Source organism: Hyperolius riggenbachi, chromosome 7 (assembly GCF_040937935.1).
Source record: "Hyperolius riggenbachi isolate aHypRig1 chromosome 7, aHypRig1.pri, whole genome shotgun sequence".
NCBI classification, from domain to species: domain Eukaryota; kingdom Metazoa; phylum Chordata; class Amphibia; order Anura; family Hyperoliidae; genus Hyperolius; species Hyperolius riggenbachi.
The window spans coordinates 804790-824340 of record NC_090652.1 but is presented as its reverse complement, the minus strand read 5'-3'; the positions used below and the strand labels follow the sequence as shown (position 1 = coordinate 824340).

Here is a 19551-nt window from a genome sequence, read left to right as displayed (position 1 = left end):
TTTTTAACAAGGGGGGCAATCACTTTTTGACACAGGGCCATGTAGATTTGGAGTTTTTTTTCTCACTAAATAATAAAAACCATCATTTAAAACTGCATTTTGTGTTCAATTATGTTATCTTTGACTAATAGTTAACGGTTTTTGATGAGCAGAAACATTTAAGTGTGACAAACATGCAAAAGAATAAGAAATCAGGAAGGGGGCAAATAGTTTTTCACAACACTGTATATCCTCAGACCCTTGACCATTCCCAATGCCTGCAATGAATGGACATGACTTCAATCAGGGGCCATGACCATTAATAATACAGGAAGTAGCAAGAGGATTGTAAAATGTAGAAAAACCAGTATAGTGTTCGTAGCACCATCTAGTGGTAAAAGTACACACACACACCATACATTTGTAATTAAACATTAATACATTTGTACTTAAAGGGAACCTTAAGCGGCGGGGAAAAAAAAAATCACTTACCTGGGGGCTTTCCCAAGCCTCCTGCAGCCGTCCGGTGCCCGCGCCGGTCCTTCGGTGCGCTCCGGTCTCCCTCCGCCGCTAAGTTTCGTTTTCGGACGACTGCCAGTCGTCCTCGGGCCTCTTCCGCATTCCTCGTCGTAAACTGCAGTAAAGCGCGTCCGCATGACGCCAAACGTGTCATGTGCATGACGCCAAACGCGTCATGCGGACGCGCTTTACTGCAGTTTACGACTAGGAATGCGGAAGTGGCCCGAGGACGACTGGCAGTCGTCCGAAAACGAAACTTAGCGGCGGAGGGAGACCGGAGGGCACCGAAGGACCGGCGCGGGCACCGGACGGCTGCAGGAGGCTTGGGAAAGCCCCCAGGTAAGTGAATTTATTTTTCCTCGCCAGTTAAGGTTCCCTTTAACCTCCTTGGCGGTAACCCCGTGTGTGACACGGGGTAAGCCGCCGGAGGGTGCCGCTCAGGCCCTGCTGGGCCGATTTTCATAATTTTTGCTTTGCTGGACGCAGCTAGCACTTTGCTAGCTGCGCCAGCACTCTGATCGCCGCCGGCCCCTGCCCGATCGCCGCTATCTGCTGCGGCGCGGGCCCCCCCCCCCCCTCCAGACCCCAGCGCTGCCTGGCCAATCAGTGCCAGGCAGCGCCGAGGGGTGGCCCGGGACTCCCAATGACGTCCCGACGTCAGTGACGTCGGTGACGTCCTCCCGCCCCGTCGCCATGGCGACGGGGGAAGCCCTCCAGGAAATCCCGTTCTATGAACGGGATTTCCTGATCGGAGATCGCCGAAGGCGATCGAAGCGGGCGGGGGGATGCCGCTCAGCAGCGGCTATCATGTAGCGAGCCCTCGGCTCGCTACATGATAAAAAAAAAAAAATTAAAAAAAAAACTGCTGCGCTCCCTCCTGGCGGTATTTTTCATACCGCCAAGGAGGTTAAACATTAATCCCTTCCACTTCCAAAGCACCTCAAAACACACGCACGCGCGCGCGCAAAACACTTGCCTTAGGGACTTAGCTTTTTTAATATGTATTTTATAATGGGTATATTACTGTTATTTTACTTCATAACGGTATGTAATTATGGACCAGACACAAAAAAAAAACAAAATCAGAAAAATTACACCTATATTTCCAAATAATATATTGGCATCATACATTGTGATAGGGACGTAATTTATAATTTAAATGGTATAATAACTGGGACAAATGTGCAAATACAATGTGTGGGTTTTCATTATGGTAGCATGTTTTATTTTAAAAGTATAATGACTTAAAACTGAGAAATAAATATTTTTTGCTTCCATTTTTTTTGTATTATTCCTGTTAAAATGCAATTTGGATAAAATAATTCTTAGCAAAAAGAATTAACCAAAGAAAGCCTAATTGGTGGTGGTAAAAACAAGATCTAGATCATTTTGGTGTGATAAGTAGTGATAAAGTTATTGGCAAAAGCAAGGGAGGAGCGCTGACAGATGAAAATTGCTCTGGTCCATAAGGGGAAAAGCCATCAGTGGTGAAGTGGTTAAAGTGAAGCCCGGTTCTGTAAATGTGACTGCATGTTCTCTTCTCTCTGCAGGCGAATGTTGTGTGCGTTGTCTATGATGTCACAGACCTGGAGACCATCGAGAAGGTGACGCTTTATTACCCCTACTCGCTTATACCGCCCTCATGTGGTCTGCTTACTGATCACCGGGGGTCATTGCTTTCATATACACAGCTTCTTCATAATAGTACATTCACTGAACTCACACCCCAGACTGTCCTCACTACAACTGGATAATTGTCACCATCATCTCAGGTGAAAATCCTCACTTCAGCCTATCCATAAGCCTCATTTTGCATGACAGCGGTTGTGTGTTATAGAAAGTCAGGTGATCTTTAGTCCAGAGAGAAGGAAGACCCCAACACGTCTGTGTCGGGGTCATTCACTGGGAGAAATACCCGGGTCATAACTGACACTACCGGGGTAATAAATCAGGGAGATCATTTATAAGATGGTTACACAAAGTTCCTTCCATGCATCAAAGTGTTAATAAACGTCTGAGATGCTGCATTGTACGTGTAGTGCTAATGGTGAATGAGACATAGATACGAGTCTATTATCTTATGTGACCTTTTCAGCACTGAGATGTTATCCGCTGTGTTTCCTCGGTCAGATAAAGGGATTTTGCCTTGCATTTACTTTCAGAACACGGGACGGTGTTCCATAACTTGTTTCACAAGCTCTTAGGCATTGATAATAACTCAGGTTTTTACGCTTGATGTGCAGGAAAACAGAGAAGGACTTCAGACAATTTCTCAGCAGGGCAAGGGGCTGAGCTTATTCTGTAATACATAAAGGGGAACCCCGCCTCTAATAGTACAATACATGTCTGGCTCCACCCACAGTGCACGGCTGATCTCAGAGACACAGCAAGGGGCTGAGCTTATTCTGTAATAGATAGAGGGGAACCCCGCCTCTAATAGTACAATACATGTCTGGCTCCACCCACAGTGCACGGCTGATCTCAGAGACACAGCAAGGGGCTGAGCTTATTCTGTAATACATAAAGGAAAACCCCGCCTCTAATAGTACAATACATGTCTGGCTCCACCCACAGTGCACGGCTGATCTCAGGACACGGCAAGGGGCTGAGCTTATTCTGTAATAGATAAAGGAAAACCCTGCCTCTAATAGTACAATACATGTCTGGCTCCACCCACAGTGCACGGCTGATCTCAGAGACACAGCAAGGGGCTGAGCTTATTCTGTAATAGATAGAGGGGAACCCCGCCTCTAATAGTACAATACATGTCTGGCTCCACCCACAGTGCACGGCTGATCTCAGGACACGGCAAGGGGCTGAGCTTATTCTGTAATAGATAAAGGAAAACCCCGCCTCTAATAGTACAATACATGTCTGGCTCCACCCACAGTGCACGGCTGATCTCAGGACACGGCAAGGGGCTGAGCTTATTCTGTAATACATAGAGGGGAACCCCGCCTCTAATAGTACAATACATGTCTGGCTCCACCCACAGTGCACGGCTGATCTCAGGACACGGCAAGGGGCTGAGCTTATTCTGTAATACATAAAGGAAAACCCCGCCTCTTATAGTACAATACATGTCTGGCTCCACCCACAGTGCACAGCTGATCTCAGAGACACAGCAAGGGGCTGAGCTTATTCTGTAATAGAGGGGAACCCCGCCTCTAATAGTACAATACATGTCTGGCTCCACCCACAGTGCACGGCTGATCTCAGAGACACAGCAAGGGGCTGAGCTTATTCTGTAATACATAAAGGAAAACCCAGCCTCTAATAGTACAATACATGTCTGGCTCCACCCACAGTGCACGGCTGATCTCAGGACACGGCAAGGGGCTGAGCTTATTCTGTAATACATAAAGGAAAACCCCGCCTCTAATAGTACAATACATGTCTGGCTCCACCCACAGTGCACGGCTGATCTCAGGACACGGCAAGGGGCTGAGCTTATTCTGTAATAGATAAAGGAAAACCCTGCCTCTAATAGTACAATACATGTCTGGCTCCACCCACAGTGCACGGCTGATCTCAGAGACACAGCAAGGGGCTGAGCTTATTCTGTAATAGATAGAGGGGAACCCCGCCTCTAATAGTACAATACATGTCTGGCTCCACCCAAAGTGCACGGCTGATCTCAGGACACGGCAAGGGACTGAGCTTATTCTGTAATACATAGAGGGGAACCCCGCCTCTAATAGTACAATACATGTCTGGCTCCACCCACAGTGCACGGCTGATCTCAGGACACGGCAAGGGGCTGAGCTTATTCTGTAATACATAAAGGAAAACCCCGCCTCTAATAGTACAATACATGTCTGGCTCCACCCACAGTGCACGGCTGATCTCAGAGACACAGCAAGGGGCTGAGCTTATTCTGTAATAGAGGGGAACCCCGCCTCTAATAGTACAATACATGTCTGGCTCCACCCACAGTGCACGGCTGATCTCAGGACACGGCAAGGGGCTGAGCTTATTCTGTAATACATAAAGGAAAACCCCGCCTCTTATAGTACAATACATGTCTGGCTCCACCCACAGTGCACGGCTGATCTCAGAGACACAGCAAGGGGCTGAGCTTATTCTGTAATAGATAGAGGGGAACCCCGCCTCTAATAGTACAATACATGTCTGGCTCCACCCACAGTGCACGGCTGATCTCAGAGACACAGCAAGGGGCTGAGCTTATTCTGTAATACATAAAGGAAAACCCCGCCTCTAATAGTACAATACATGTCTGGCTCCACCCACAGTGCACGGCTGATCTCAGGACACGGCAAGGGGCTGAGCTTATTCTGTAATACATAAAGGAAAACCCCGCCTCTAATAGTACAATACATGTCTGGCTCCACCCACAGTGCACAGCTGATCTCAGAGACACAGCAAGGGGCTGAGCTTATTCTGTAATAGATAGAGGGGAACCCCGCCTCTAATAGTACAATACATGTCTGGCTCCACCCACAGTGCACGGCTGATCTCAGAGACACAGCAAGGGGCTGAGCTTATTCTGTAATAGATAGAGGGGAACCCCGCCTCTAATAGTACAATACATGTCTGGCTCCACCCACAGTGCACGGCTGATCTCAGATACACAGCAAGGGGCTGAGCTTATTCTGTAATACAGAGAGTGGACCCCCGCCTCTAATAGTACAATACATGTCTGGCTCCACCCACAGTGCATGGCTGATCTCAGGACACGGCAAGGGGCTGAGCTTATTCTGTAATACATAAAGGGGAACCCCGCCTCTAATAGTACAATACATGTCTGGCTCCACCCACAGTGCACGGCTGATCTCAGAGACACAGCAAGGGGCTGAGCTTATTCTGTAATACATAAAGGAAACCCCGCCTCTTATAGTACAATACATGTCTGGCTCCACCCACAGTGCACGGCTGATCTCAGAGACACAGCAAGGGGCTGAGCTTATTCTGTAATACATAAAGGAAAACCCCGCCTCTAATAGTACAATACATGTCTGGCTCCACCCACAGTGCACGGCTGATCTCAGGACACGGCAAGGGGCTGAGCTTATTCTGTAATACATAGAGGGGAACCCCGCCTCTAATAGTACAATACATGTCTGGCTCCACCCACAGTGCACGGCTGATCTCAGAGACACAGCAAGGGGCTGAGCTTATTCTGTAATACATAAAGGAAAACCCCGCCTCTAATAGTACAATACATGTCTGGCTCCACCCACAGTGCACGGCTGATCTCAGGACACGGCAAGGGGCTGAGCTTATTCTGTAATACATAAAGGAAAACCCCGCCTCTAATAGTACACTACATGTCTGGCTCCACCCACAGTGCATGGCTGATCTCAGAGACACAGCAAGGGGCTGAGCTTATTCTGTAATAGAGGGGAACCCCGCCTCTAATAGTACAATACATGTCTGGCTCCACCCACAGTGCACGGCTGATCTCAGAGACACAGCAAGGGGCTGAGCTTATTCTGTAATACATAAAGGAAAACCCCGGCTCTAATAGTACAATACATGTCTGGCTCCACCCACAGTGCACGGCTGATCTCAGAGACACAGCAAGGGGCTGAGCTTATTCTGTAATAGAGGGGAACCCCGCCTCTAATAGTACAATACATGTCTGGCTCCACCCACAGTGCACGGCTGATCTCAGGACACGGTATTCTGTAATATATAAAGGGGAACCCCGGCTCTTGTATTGCTCAGCTGAACCAGAGTCCCCGTATCCAATTCTAGAACAAGCGTCTCTGGGTGGGTTTTAGTGTACTTGTCCCTAAAGCTGTCCTGGGGTCTGTTGTTATTACTATTCTTTATTATTCATCCATCTTTGAGGCATCTGTTGCTCAGTTTCCTGCTGATAAGCGCCATCTCCGTGTTTGGCTAGAATTTCTGCCAGTCCTGTTCTCCCAATAAGTACATGATCTCCCTGCACCGCCCCCCGCCCCCCATATCTGCCAGTCCTGTTCTCCCAATAAGTACATGATCTCCCTGCACCGCCCCCGCCCCCCATATCTGCCAGTCCTGTTCTCCCAATAAGTACATGATCTCCCTGCACCGCCCCCCATATCTGCCAGTCCTGTTCTCCCAATAAGTACATGATCTCCCTGCACCGCCCCCCGCCCTCCATATCTGCCAGTCCTGTTCTCCTAATAAGTACATGATCTCCCTGCACCGCCCCCCGCCCTCCATATCTGCCAGTCCTGTTCTCCTAATAAGTACATGATCTCCCTGCACCGCCCCCCGCCCTCCATATCTGCCAGTCCTGTTCTCCCAATAAGTACATGATCTCCCTGCACCGCCCCCCGCCCTCCATATCTGCCAGTCCTGTTCTCCCAATAAGTACATGATCTCCCTGCACCGCCCCCGCCCCCCATATCTGCCAGTCCTGTTCTCCCAATAAGTACATGATCTCCCTGCACCGCCCCCGCCCCCCATATCTGCCAGTCCTGTTCTCCCAATAAGTACATGATCTCCCTGCACCGCCCCCCGCCCTCCATATCTGCCAGTCCTGTTCTCCCAATAAGTACATGATCTCCCTGCACCGCCCCCCGCCCTCCATATCTGCCAGTCCTGTTCTCCCAATAAGTACATGATCTCCCTGCACCGCCCCCGCCCCCCATATCTGCCAGTCCTGTTCTCCCAATAAGTACATGATCTCCCTGCACCGCCCCCCGCCCTCCATATCTGCCAGTCCTGTTCTCCCAATAAGTACATGATCTCCCTGCACCGCCCCCCGCCCTCCATATCTGCCAGTCCTGTTCTCCTAATAAGTACATGATCTCCCTGCACCGCCCCCCGCCCTCCATATCTGCCAGTCCTGTTCTCCTAATAAGTACATGATCTCCCTGCACCGCCCCCCGCCCTCCATATCTGCCAGTCCTGTTCTCCCAATAAGTACATGATCTCCCTGCACCGCCCCCCGCCCTCCATATCTGCCAGTCCTGTTCTCCTAATAAGTACATGATCTCCCTGCACCGCCCCCCGCCCTCCATATCTGCCAGTCCTGTTCTCCCAATAAGTACATGATCTCCCTGCACCGCCCCCCGCCCTCCATATCTGCCAGTCCTGTTCTCCTAATAAGTACATGATCTCCCTGCACCGCCCCCCGCCCTCCATATCTGCTAGTCCTGTTCTCCCAATAAGTACATGATCTCCCTGCACCGCCCCCCATATCTGCCAGTCCTGTTCTCCCAATAAGTACATGATCTCCCTGCACCGCCCCCCATATCTGCCAGTCCTGTTCTCCCAATAAGTACATGATCTCCCTGCACCGCCCTCCATATCTGCCAGTCCTGTTCTCCCAATAAGTACATGAGCTCCCTGCACCGCCCCCCACCCTCCATATCTGCCAGTCCTGTTCTCCCAATAAGTACATGATCTCCCTGCACCGCCCCCCATATCTGCCAGTCCTGTTCTCCCAATAAGTACATGATCTCCCTGCACCGCCCCCCATATCTGCCAGTCCTGTTCTCCTAATAAGTACACGATCTCCCTGCACCGCCCCCTATATCTGCCAGTCCTGTTCTCCCAATAAGTACATGATCTCCCTGCACCGCCACCCGCCCCCCATATCCGCCAGTCCTGTTCTCCCAATAAGTACACAATCTCCCTGCACCGCCCCCCATATCTGCCAGTCCTGTTCTCCCAATAGGTACATGATCTCCCTGCACCGCCCCCCATATCTGCCAGTCCTGTTCTCCCAATAAGTACATGATCTCCCTGCACCGCCCCCCATATCTGCCAGTCCTGTTCTCCCAATAAGTACATGATCTCCCTGCACCGCCCCCCATATCTGCCAGTCCTGTTCTCCCAATAAGTACATGATCTCCCTGCACCGCCTCCCATATCTGCCAGTTCTGTTCTCCCAATAAGTACATGATCTCCCTGCACCGCCCTCCATATCTGCCAGTCCTGTTCTCCCAATAAGTACATGATCTCCCTGCACCGCCCCCCATATCTGCCAGTCCTGTTCTCCCAATAAGTACATGATCTCCCTGCACCGCCCCCCATATCTGCCAGTCCTGTTATCCCAATAAGTACATGATCTCCCTGCACCGCCCCCGCCCCCCATATCTGCCAGTCCTGTTCTCCCAATAAGTACATGATCTCCCTGCACCGCCCCCCATATCTGCCAGTCCTGTTCTCCCAATAAGTACATGATCTCCCTGCACCGCCTCCCATATCTGCCAGTCCTGTTCTCCCAATAAGTACATGATCTCCCTGCACCGCCCTCCATATCTGCCAGTCCTGTTCTCCCAATAAGTACATGATCTCCCTGCACCGCCCCCCATATCTGCCAGTCCTGTTCTCCCAATAAGTACATGATCTCCCTGCACCGCCCCCCATATCTGCCAGTCCTGTTATCCCAATAAGTACATGATCTCCCTGCACCGCCCGCTATATCTGCCAGTCCTGTTCTCCCAATAAGTACATGATCTCCCTGCACCGCCACCCGCCCCCCATATCCGCCACTCCTGTTCTCCCAATAAGTACATGATCTCCCTGCACCGCCCTCCATATCTGCCAGTCCTGTTCTCCCAATAAGTACATGATCTCCCTGCACCGCCCTCCATATCTGCCAGTCCTGTTCTCCCAATAAGTACATGATCTCCCTGCACCGCCCGCCATATCTGCCAGTCCTGTTCTCCCAATAAGTACATGATCTCCCTGCACCGCCCCCCACATCTGCCAGTCCTGTTCTCCCAATAAGTACATGATCTCCCTGCACCACCCCCCCATATCTGCCAGTCCTGTTCTCCCAATAAGTACATGATCTCCCTGCACCGCCCCCCATATCTGCCAGTCCTGTTCTCCAAATAAGTACATGATCTCCCTGCACCGCCCCGCATATCTGCCAGTCCTGTTCTCCCAATAAGTACATGATCTCCCTGCACCGCCCCCCTTATCTGCCAGTCCTGTTCTCCCAATAAGTACATGATCTCCCTGCCCCGCCCCCCATATCTGCCAGTCCTGTTCTCCCAATAAGTACATGATCTCCCTGCACCGCCCTCCATATCTGCCAGTCCTGTTCTCCCAATAAGTACATGATCTCCCTGCACCGCCCCCCATATCTGCCAGTCCTGTTATCCCAATAAGTACATGATCTCCCTGCACCGCCCCCGCCCCCCATATCTGCCAGTCCTGTTCTCCCAATAAGTACATGATCTCCCTGCACCGCCCCCCATATCTGCCAGTCCTGTTCTCCCAATAAGTACATGATCTCCCTGCACCGCCTCCCATATCTGCCAGTCCTGTTCTCCCAATAAGTACATGATCTCCCTGCACCGCCCTCCATATCTGCCAGTCCTGTTCTCCCAATAAGTACATGATCTCCCTGCACCGCCCCCCATATCTGCCAGTCCTGTTCTCCCAATAAGTACATGATCTCCCTGCACCGCCCCCCATATCTGCCAGTCCTGTTCTCCCAATAAGTACATGATCTCCCTGCACCGCCACCCGCCCCCCATATCCGCCAGTCCTGTTCTCCCAATAAGTACATGATCTCCCTGCACCGCCCTCCATATCTGCCAGTCCTGTTCTCCCAATAAGTACATGATCTCCCTGCACCGCCCGCCATATCTGCCAGTCCTGTTCTCCCAATAAGTACATGATCTCCCTGCACCGCCCCCCATATCTGCCAGTCCTGTTCTCCCAATAAGTACACGATCTCCCTGCACCGCCCCCCATATCTGCCAGTCCTGTTCTCCCAATAAGTACATGATCTTCCTGCACCACCCCCCATATCTTCCAGTCCTGTTCTCCCAATAAGTACATGATCTCCCTGCACCGCCCCCCATATCTGCCAGTCCTGTTCTCCAAATAAGTACATGATCTCCCTGCACCGCCCCCCATATCTGCCAGTCCTGTTCTCCCAATAAGTACATGATCTCCCTGCACCGCCCCGCATATCTGCCAGTCCTGTTCTCCCAATAAGTACATGATCTCCCTGCACCGCCCCCCATATCTGCCAGTCCTGTTCTCCCAATAAGTACATGATCTCCCTGCCCCGCCCCCCATATCTGCCAGTCCTGTTCTCCCAATAAGTACATGATCTCCCTGCACCGCCCGCCATATCTGCCAGTCCTGTTCTCCCAATAAGTACATGATCTCCCTGCACCGCCCTCCATATCTGCCAGTCCTGTTCTCCCAATAAGTACATGATCTCCCTGCACCGCCCCCCATATCTGCCAGTCCTGTTCTCCCAATAAGTACATGATCTCCCTGCACCGCCCTCCATATCTGCCAGTCCTGTTCTCCCAATAAGTACATTATCTCCCTGCACCGCCCTCCATATCTGCCAGTCCTGTTCTCCCAATAAGTACATGATCTCCCTGCACCGCCCTCCATATCTGCCAGTCCTGTTCTCCCAATAAGTACATGATCTCCCTGCACCGCCCCCCATATCTGCCAGTCCTGTTATCCCAATAAGTACATGATCTCCCTGCACCGCCCCCGCCCCCCATATCTGCCAGTCCTGTTCTCCCAATAAGTACATGATCTCCCTGCACCGTGCACCGCCCCCCATATCTGCCAGTCCTGTTCTCCCAATAAGTACATGATCTCCCTGCACCGCCTCCCATATCTGCCAGTCCTGTTCTCCCAATAAGTACATGATCTCCCTGCACCGCCCTCCATATCTGCCAGTCCTGTTCTCCCAATAAGTACATGATCTCCCTGCACCGCCCCCCATATCTGCCAGTCCTGTTCTCCCAATAAGTACATGATCTCCCTGCACCACCCCCCATATCTTCCAGTCCTGTTCTCCCAATAAGTACATGATCTCCCTGCACCGCCCCCCATATCTGCCAGTCCTGTTCTCCAAATAAGTACATGATCTCCCTGCACCGCCCCCCATATCTGCCAGTCCTGTTCTCCCAATAAGTACATGATCTCCCTGCACCGCCCCGCATATCTGCCAGTCCTGTTCTCCCAATAAGTACATGATCTCCCTGCACCGCCCCCCATATCTGCCAGTCCTGTTCTCCCAATAAGTACATGATCTCCCTGCCCCGCCCCCCATATCTGCCAGTCCTGTTCTCCCAATAAGTACATGATCTCCCTGCACCGCCTTCCATATCTGCCAGTCCTGTTCTCCCAATAAGTACATGATCTCCCTGCACCGCCCCCCATATCTGCCAGTCCTGTTCTCCCAATAAGTACATGATCTCCCTGCACCGCCTCCCATATCTGCCAGTTCTGTTCTCCCAATAAGTACATGATCTCCCTGCACCGCCCTCCATATCTGCCAGTCCTGTTCTCCCAATAAGTACATGATCTCCCTGCCCCGCCCCCCATATCTGCCAGTCCTGTTCTCCCAATAAGTACATGATCTCCCTGCACCGCCCCCCATATCTGCCAGTCCTGTTATCCTAATAAGTACATGATCTCCCTGCACCGCCCCCGCCCCCCATATCTGCCAGTCCTGTTCTCCCAATAAGTACATGATCTCCCTGCACCGCCCCCCATATCTGCCAGTCCTGTTCTCCCAATAAGTACATGATCTCCCTGCACCGCCTCCCATATCTGCCAGTCCTGTTCTCCCAATAAGTACATGATCTCCCTGCACCGCCCTCCATATCTGCCAGTCCTGTTCTCCCAATAAGTACATGATCTCCCTGCACCGCCCCCCATATCTGCCAGTCCTGTTCTCCCAATAAGTACATGATCTCCCTGCACCGCCCCCCATATCTGCCAGTCCTGTTATCCCAATAAGTACATGATCTCCCTGCACCGCCCGCTATATCTGCCAGTCCTGTTCTCCCAATAAGTACATGATCTCCCTGCACCGCCACCCGCCCCCCATATCCGCCACTCCTGTTCTCCCAATAAGTACATGATCTCCCTGCACCGCCCTCCATATCTGCCAGTCCTGTTCTCCCAATAAGTACATGATCTCCCTGCACCGCCCTCCATATCTGCCAGTCCTGTTCTCCCAATAAGTACATGATCTCCCTGCACCGCCCGCCATATCTGCCAGTCCTGTTCTCCCAATAAGTACATGATCTCCCTGCACCGCCCCCCATATCTGCCAGTCCTGTTCTCCCAATAAGTACATGATCTCCCTGCACCACCCCCCATATCTGCCAGTCCTGTTCTCCCAATAAGTACATGATCTCCCTGCACCGCCCCCCATATCTGCCAGTCCTGTTCTCCAAATAAGTACATGATCTCCCTGCACCGCCCCGCATATCTGCCAGTCCTGTTCTCCCAATAAGTACATGATCTCCCTGCACCGCCCCCCATATCTGCCAGTCCTGTTCTCCCAATAAGTACATGATCTCCCTGCCCCGCCCCCCATATCTGCCAGTCCTGTTCTCCCAATAAGTACATGATCTCCCTGCACCGCCCTCCATATCTGCCAGTCCTGTTCTCCCAATAAGTACATGATCTCCCTGCACCGCCCCCCATATCTGCCAGTCCTGTTATCCCAATAAGTACATGATCTCCCTGCACCGCCCCCGCCCCCCATATCTGCCAGTCCTGTTCTCCCAATAAGTACATGATCTCCCTGCACCGCCCCCCATATCTGCCAGTCCTGTTCTCCCAATAAGTACATGATCTCCCTGCACCGCCTCCCATATCTGCCAGTCCTGTTCTCCCAATAAGTACATGATCTCCCTGCACCGCCCTCCATATCTGCCAGTCCTGTTCTCCCAATAAGTACATGATCTCCCTGCACCGCCCCCCATATCTGCCAGTCCTGTTCTCCCAATAAGTACATGATCTCCCTGCACCGCCCCCCATATCTGCCAGTCCTGTTCTCCCAATAAGTACATGATCTCCCTGCACCTCCACCCGCCCCCCATATCCGCCAGTCCTGTTCTCCCAATAAGTACATGATCTCCCTGCACCGCCCTCCATATCTGCCAGTCCTGTTCTCCCAATAAGTACATGATCTCCCTGCACCGCCCGCCATATCTGCCAGTCCTGTTCTCCCAATAAGTACATGATCTCCCTGCACCGCCCCCCATATCTGCCAGTCCTGTTCTCCCAATAAGTACACGATCTCCCTGCACCGCCCCCCATATCTGCCAGTCCTGTTCTCCCAATAAGTACATGATCTCCCTGCACCACCCCCCATATCTTCCAGTCCTGTTCTCCCAATAAGTACATGATCTCCCTGCACCGCCCCCCATATCTGCCAGTCCTGTTCTCCAAATAAGTACATGATCTCCCTGCACCGCCCCCCATATCTGCCAGTCCTGTTCTCCCAATAAGTACATGATCTCCCTGCACCGCCCCGCATATCTGCCAGTCCTGTTCTCCCAATAAGTACATGATCTCCCTGCACCGCCCCCCATATCTGCCAGTCCTGTTCTCCCAATAAGTACATGATCTCCCTGCCCCGCCCCCCATATCTGCCAGTCCTGTTCTCCCAATAAGTACATGATCTCCCTGCACCGCCCTCCGTATCTGCCAGTCCTGTTCTCCCAATAAGTACATGATCTCCCTGCACCGCCCGCCATATCTGCCAGTCCTGTTCTCCCAATAAGTACATGATCTCCCTGCACCGCCCTCCATATCTGCCAGTCCTGTTCTCCCAATAAGTACATGATCTCCCTGCACCGCCCCCCATATCTGCCAGTCCTGTTCTCCCAATAAGTACATGATCTCCCTGCACCGCCCCCCACCCCCCATATCTGCCAGTCCTGTTCTCCCAATAAGTACATGATCTCCCTGCACCGCCCTCCATATCTGCCAGTCCTGTTCTCCCAATAAGTACATTATCTCCCTGCACCGCCCTCCATATCTGCCAGTCCTGTTCTCCCAATAAGTACATGATCTCCCTGCACCGCCCCCCATATCTGCCAGTCCTGTTATCCCAATAAGTACATGATCTCCCTGCACCGCCCCCGCCCCCCATATCTGCCAGTCCTGTTCTCCCAATAAGTACATGATCTCCCTGCACCGCCCCCCATATCTGCCAGTCCTGTTCTCCCAATAAGTACATGATCTCCCTGCACCGCCTCCCATATCTGCCAGTCCTGTTCTCCCAATAAGTACATGATCTCCCTGCACCGCCCTCCATATCTGCCAGTCCTGTTCTCCCAATAAGTACATGATCTCCCTGCACCGCCCCCCATATCTGCCAGTCCTGTTCTCCCAATAAGTACATGATCTCCCTGCACCACCCCCCATATCTTCCAGTCCTGTTCTCCCAATAAGTACATGATCTCCCTGCACCGCCCCCCATATCTGCCAGTCCTGTTCTCCAAATAAGTACATGATCTCCCTGCACCGCCCCCCATATCTGCCAGTCCTGTTCTCCCAATAAGTACATGATCTCCCTGCACCGCCCCGCATATCTGCCAGTCCTGTTCTCCCAATAAGTACATGATCTCCCTGCACCGCCCCCCATATCTGCCAGTCCTGTTCTCCCAATAAGTACATGATCTCCCTGCCCCGCCCCCCATATCTGCCAGTCCTGTTCTCCCAATAAGTACATGATCTCCCTGCACCGCCCTCCATATCTGCCAGTCCTGTTCTCCCAATAAGTACATGATCTCCCTGCACCGCCCGCCATATCTGCCAGTCCTGTTCTCCCAATAAGTACATGATCTCCCTGCACCGCCCTCCATATCTGCCAGTCCTGTTCTCCCAATAAGTACATGATCTCCCTGCACCGCCCCCCATATCTGCCAGTCCTGTTCTCCCAATAAGTACATGATCTCCCTGCACCGCCCCCCACCCCCCATATCTGCCAGTCCTGTTCTCCCAATAAGTACATGATCTCCCTGCACCGCCCTCCATATCTGCCAGTCCTGTTCTCCCAATAAGTACATTATCTCCCTGCACCGCCCTCCATATCTGCCAGTCCTGTTCTCCCAATAAGTACATGATCTCCCTGCACTGCCCCCCGCCCCCCATATCTGCCTGTCCTGTTCTCCCAATAAGTACATGATCTCCCTGCACCGCCCTCCATATCTGCCTGTCCTGTTCTCCCAATAAGTACATGATCTCCCTGCACCGCCCCCCATATCTGCCAGTCCTGTTCTCCCAATAAGTACATGATCTCCCTGCACCGCCCCCCATATCTGCCAGTCCTGTTCTCCCAATAAGTACATGATCTCCCTGCACCGCCCTCCATATCTGCCAGTCCTGTTCTCCCAATAAGTACATGATCTCCCTGCACTGCCCCCCATATCTGTCAGTCCTGTATTCCCAATAAGTACATGATCTCCCTGCACCGCCCTCCATATCTGCCAGTCCTGTTCTCCCAATAAGTACATTATCTCCCTGCACCGCCCTCCATATCTGTCAGTCCTGTTCTCCCAATAAGTACATGATCTCTCTGCACCGCCCCCCATATCTGTCAGCTGTTTGTTTTATTTCCAAGACTCCAGCTTTAATACTGCGTGGGTTTTTTTTTTTTTTTTTTTTTTTTTTTTTTTTTTTACAGATTGCTTCAAAATGGATTCCGATGGTGAACGGCAACGCTGAGCGGAACTCCCGGTAGGAATGTGTTTGAGAGAAGAGTTCCGCTCGATTATCATCACATTATTCTGATTGTGTTGAATTTGTATAGCGCCAGAAAATAGGATATAACACCAGCCTGCTCCCTCACACATCTCAGCTGATCCAGAGGAAGGCAAAATAACCTTACAAAAGGCATGGTCCAATCAGCTCCAAAAGGGAAAAAAAAAATCCTTTCTTTCCTCCTTAGAGAGGAACTCCAGTGAAAATAATGTAATAAAAAAAAGTGCTTAGTTTTTACAGTAATTATGTATAAATGATTTAGTCAGTGTTTGCACATTGTAAAACATTTTAAATCCCTGATTTACATTCTGACATTTATTACATGGTGACATTTTTACTGCTGGCAGGTGATGTAGCTGCTGCATGCTTTTTTGGCAGTTGGAAACAGCTGTAAACAGCCATTTCCCACAATGCAACAAGGTTCCCAGACAGGAAACTGCCAGGAGTACCACGGTCCTCAGAGTTTCTTGTGGGAGGGGTTTCACCACAATATCAGTCATACAGCGCCCCCTGGTGGTCTGTTTGTGAAAAGCAATAGATTTCTCATGTAAAAGGGGGTATCAGCTACTGATTGGGATAAAGTTCAATTCTTGGTCGGAGTTTCTCTTTAAATGCAAATATAGAGTTTGCTGTAACTACTTCCTGTGGCAATATATTCCACATTGTATCCGCTCTTACTGTAAGTAACCCTTTCCTAAATTAATGGCTGAACCTTTTTTCCCAGAACGTCATTTCGGACAGCACCCCTGGATGAGACTTGTCTCCCTCCCCACTGTGGACAGGAAACTGTTAAAAGAAGAATTTGCATAAGCAATAGGCAGCCACATATAAGATACTACACCTGCCACAGTACCTCAGTTTAGTTTCCTGTCCCGGACGGGATGCATGGGAGAGGTCTCCAGGAGTGCCATCCATGTCAGGCGGCAGGGGCAGCGTTTTCCAGGGCTCCAAGCAGCACTGTTCAGTGAACAGTCTGAGCCCTGCAGCGTGGAGGAGGCTTCTCCATTGGAGGCAGCAACTTTATGCGCGCAGGTGCGTGCATTGGAGAGAGTTCACTTCCGGTTGAACCGGAGGTAGTCACGCGCTGGCGTCCCGCGTGATCTGAAGTCTGAGCCGGGCGGCAGGGGCCGCGGCGGTGATTAGGAATCGGCATACAGCTGATTCCTTAAGGTAAGAAGCTGATTAAGCATATGCTTAGCCGGCAGGGGCCGCATGCATAATTGGATCAGCTGCATCAAATCAGCAGCACAGGTATAAGTTTGTAGAGTCCATGATGCACTCTGGTTTGTGGCTGAGATCATGGAGGACGCCTCTGGGTCAGCTCCTGCACAATCTGCTGAATCTGCCCAGGATCCCTCTCTGGCAAGTAGATGTGATTATGTTTCTTCTGCTTGGCTGGATGTATGTTATGTATAGAGGGATTTGTCTAATGGCTGGCTATCGTTTATTATGTTTTATACCCCAAAAGACATAAGACTGAGAAGGTTGAAAAGTCTGAAAAATCTTCTACTCAGTCCAGTCAGCATGGATTGGCAACTCTGAATGGAAATTGTGCCAGTATTGTACAGAGAAGGTCCACAGCAATAGGAAGTTAAAGATTCTGCTATTGCTTCTACCGCCTCAGCTGCTTCAGATGGGCCTGGGACTAGTACTGCTATGGCTTATCTACCTGTTATAGCTAATCCATCATCTCCTATGTTGTCTGCACCTCTAACTATGCCTCCTGCTTCCAAGAGACATAGGCCTCTATTTATTGAGCATTCCTGCATGCGGTAATGCTCAAAACAGCTGACTTTACCCACCATTTAGTAAAGTGTGCATTCATAAAACCTGTGTCCGCATGAAAATTTATAATTCCTGAGCAGGTGCCAGAAATTAACACCTTGTGCGGAGATTATCACAACACAGGTCACTGAAGGTTAATTCATAAAAATTAAAGCAGGCAAATGTGAGCAGAGAAACCCTGGCTGTTTAGAGAAGGCGATAAGCCAGCCATAACAGGCAAGCTAATGGAGAGACAGACCTCCCAGGCAGCTGCAGTGAGAGCAGAACAAACTGCATCCCGGAATACCCAGGCTGTGTTTTTAACCCCTTGGGTACCTGTTTTCAGATAAATTTCACATCAGAAAGCCTGCATGTGTAACATTCTTGAAGTTCTTCTAAGCTGCAGCAATTAAATAGATTGTTTAAAAGAACTAGACAAATTCAGGGCAAGGAGAGGCAATTTAAACAAAAATGCACATGTAAAGGAATGCTGGGACTGCCTCCTTTACAGTAACTCTCTCTGCACAGAGAAAATGTATCAAACTAGGAGGAAGATTTGAGTAAAACTGACTAAGGGCCTTTTTTTCATTACTCTGCGAGTTACGATTTGATTCTGATCACGAGGTACGTTAAACTAATGGAAACTGCAGCAGCAATTTCCATTAGTGCAATCTGATTGCGATGCGATTTGGACAAAGCACAATCGTCATCCTCCTGCATTGTATGCAATTGAGCTGTACTATAAGTATAGTAGCGCAATCGCATAGTGGAAATTGAAGTGCGATTGGGATCGCAAATGCGGTTGCGATCGCATTTCATAGTAGAAAGGAGCCCTAACCGCAATGTTTTTTTCCTGAATTAATGAAAGACTTACTAATAGGTATTAAGTCTGAGCAGAAATCTTTGACACCTTTGGATCAAATGTATGAGAGTTTGGCGGATCCTCATTCTCGGCTTATTCCAGTCCATTCTACTCTTAAGATTAGGATTAAGGAGTGGGATAATCTAGGAAAAGTGATGGGATCAGCCACGCAACGCATGCAAACGCGGATGGCGTGCGGTCGTATGCGTTGCGTTCCGCATGCGTGGCCGTCCGCGTTTGTAATGTGAACCGGCCCTAAGTCTAACTTCACTTTTACCAAGAAGTCAGATAAGCAATGACGCTAGTATTCCAGTGAGATGGAGAATTGCACATTTCAAAACATGGCAACTACAGTGCACAAAATATTGGTTATTTAGGCTTCTTTCACAGTGGGACGTTACGGGCGCAGGTTAGAGCAGCTTGTAACGCAGCCCACCGCACAGTAATGAAAAATCAATGGGCTGTTCACAGTGCCCACGTTGTGTTACACTCTAACGCTGGACGTTTAAAGAAAGTGCATCATGCTGTGCGTTATACACGGTTTTAGCCGCATTAGACTGTTTGCATATGCTCAGTAATGTGTGTTTTTTGTTTTTTCTTGCAGGAGAGGAGGGGAGAGTCCGCTGTTGTGGCCAGCCACATGACTAATTAATATGCACTGCAGTGTTAACTTCCTGGAGCGGCCGCTTATTGGCTGGCAGGACCACGTGATGCGGAGTTTTCCGATCACGTGCTCTCCACAGTCTTTTGCCGCATGCGCCGTTTTCGTCCGATAGTAAGCGTCAAAAAGTACGCCTCACAGACCCATCAGGAGACGCATAACGTGGCTCTAAATAGCATCCAACTTCAAAGCTCACATGCGTTGCCTTGGGGGCACGTTATGTGACCTTAGCGTCGCATCTAACGCAACGTCTTAGTGGGAAAGAGCCTTTAAGGTGTTTTTTGTTGGAGGGATACAGAATAGAGTT

At 50.5% G+C, this 19551-nt stretch overlaps 1 protein-coding gene across 1 annotated transcript in view; it reads left to right on the top strand.

The window, feature by feature from the left end:
* Positions 1 to 19551, top strand: part of RHOT2 (ras homolog family member T2) — a 166301-nt gene that overhangs the window by 40211 nt on the left and 106539 nt on the right. Inside the window, exons 5-6 of the mRNA XM_068243463.1 lie at positions 2049 to 2102; positions 15881 to 15933. Of these exons, the coding sequence (XP_068099564.1) occupies positions 2049 to 2102; positions 15881 to 15933 (107 nt within the window). The remainder of the gene's footprint in view (positions 1 to 2048; positions 2103 to 15880; positions 15934 to 19551) is intronic.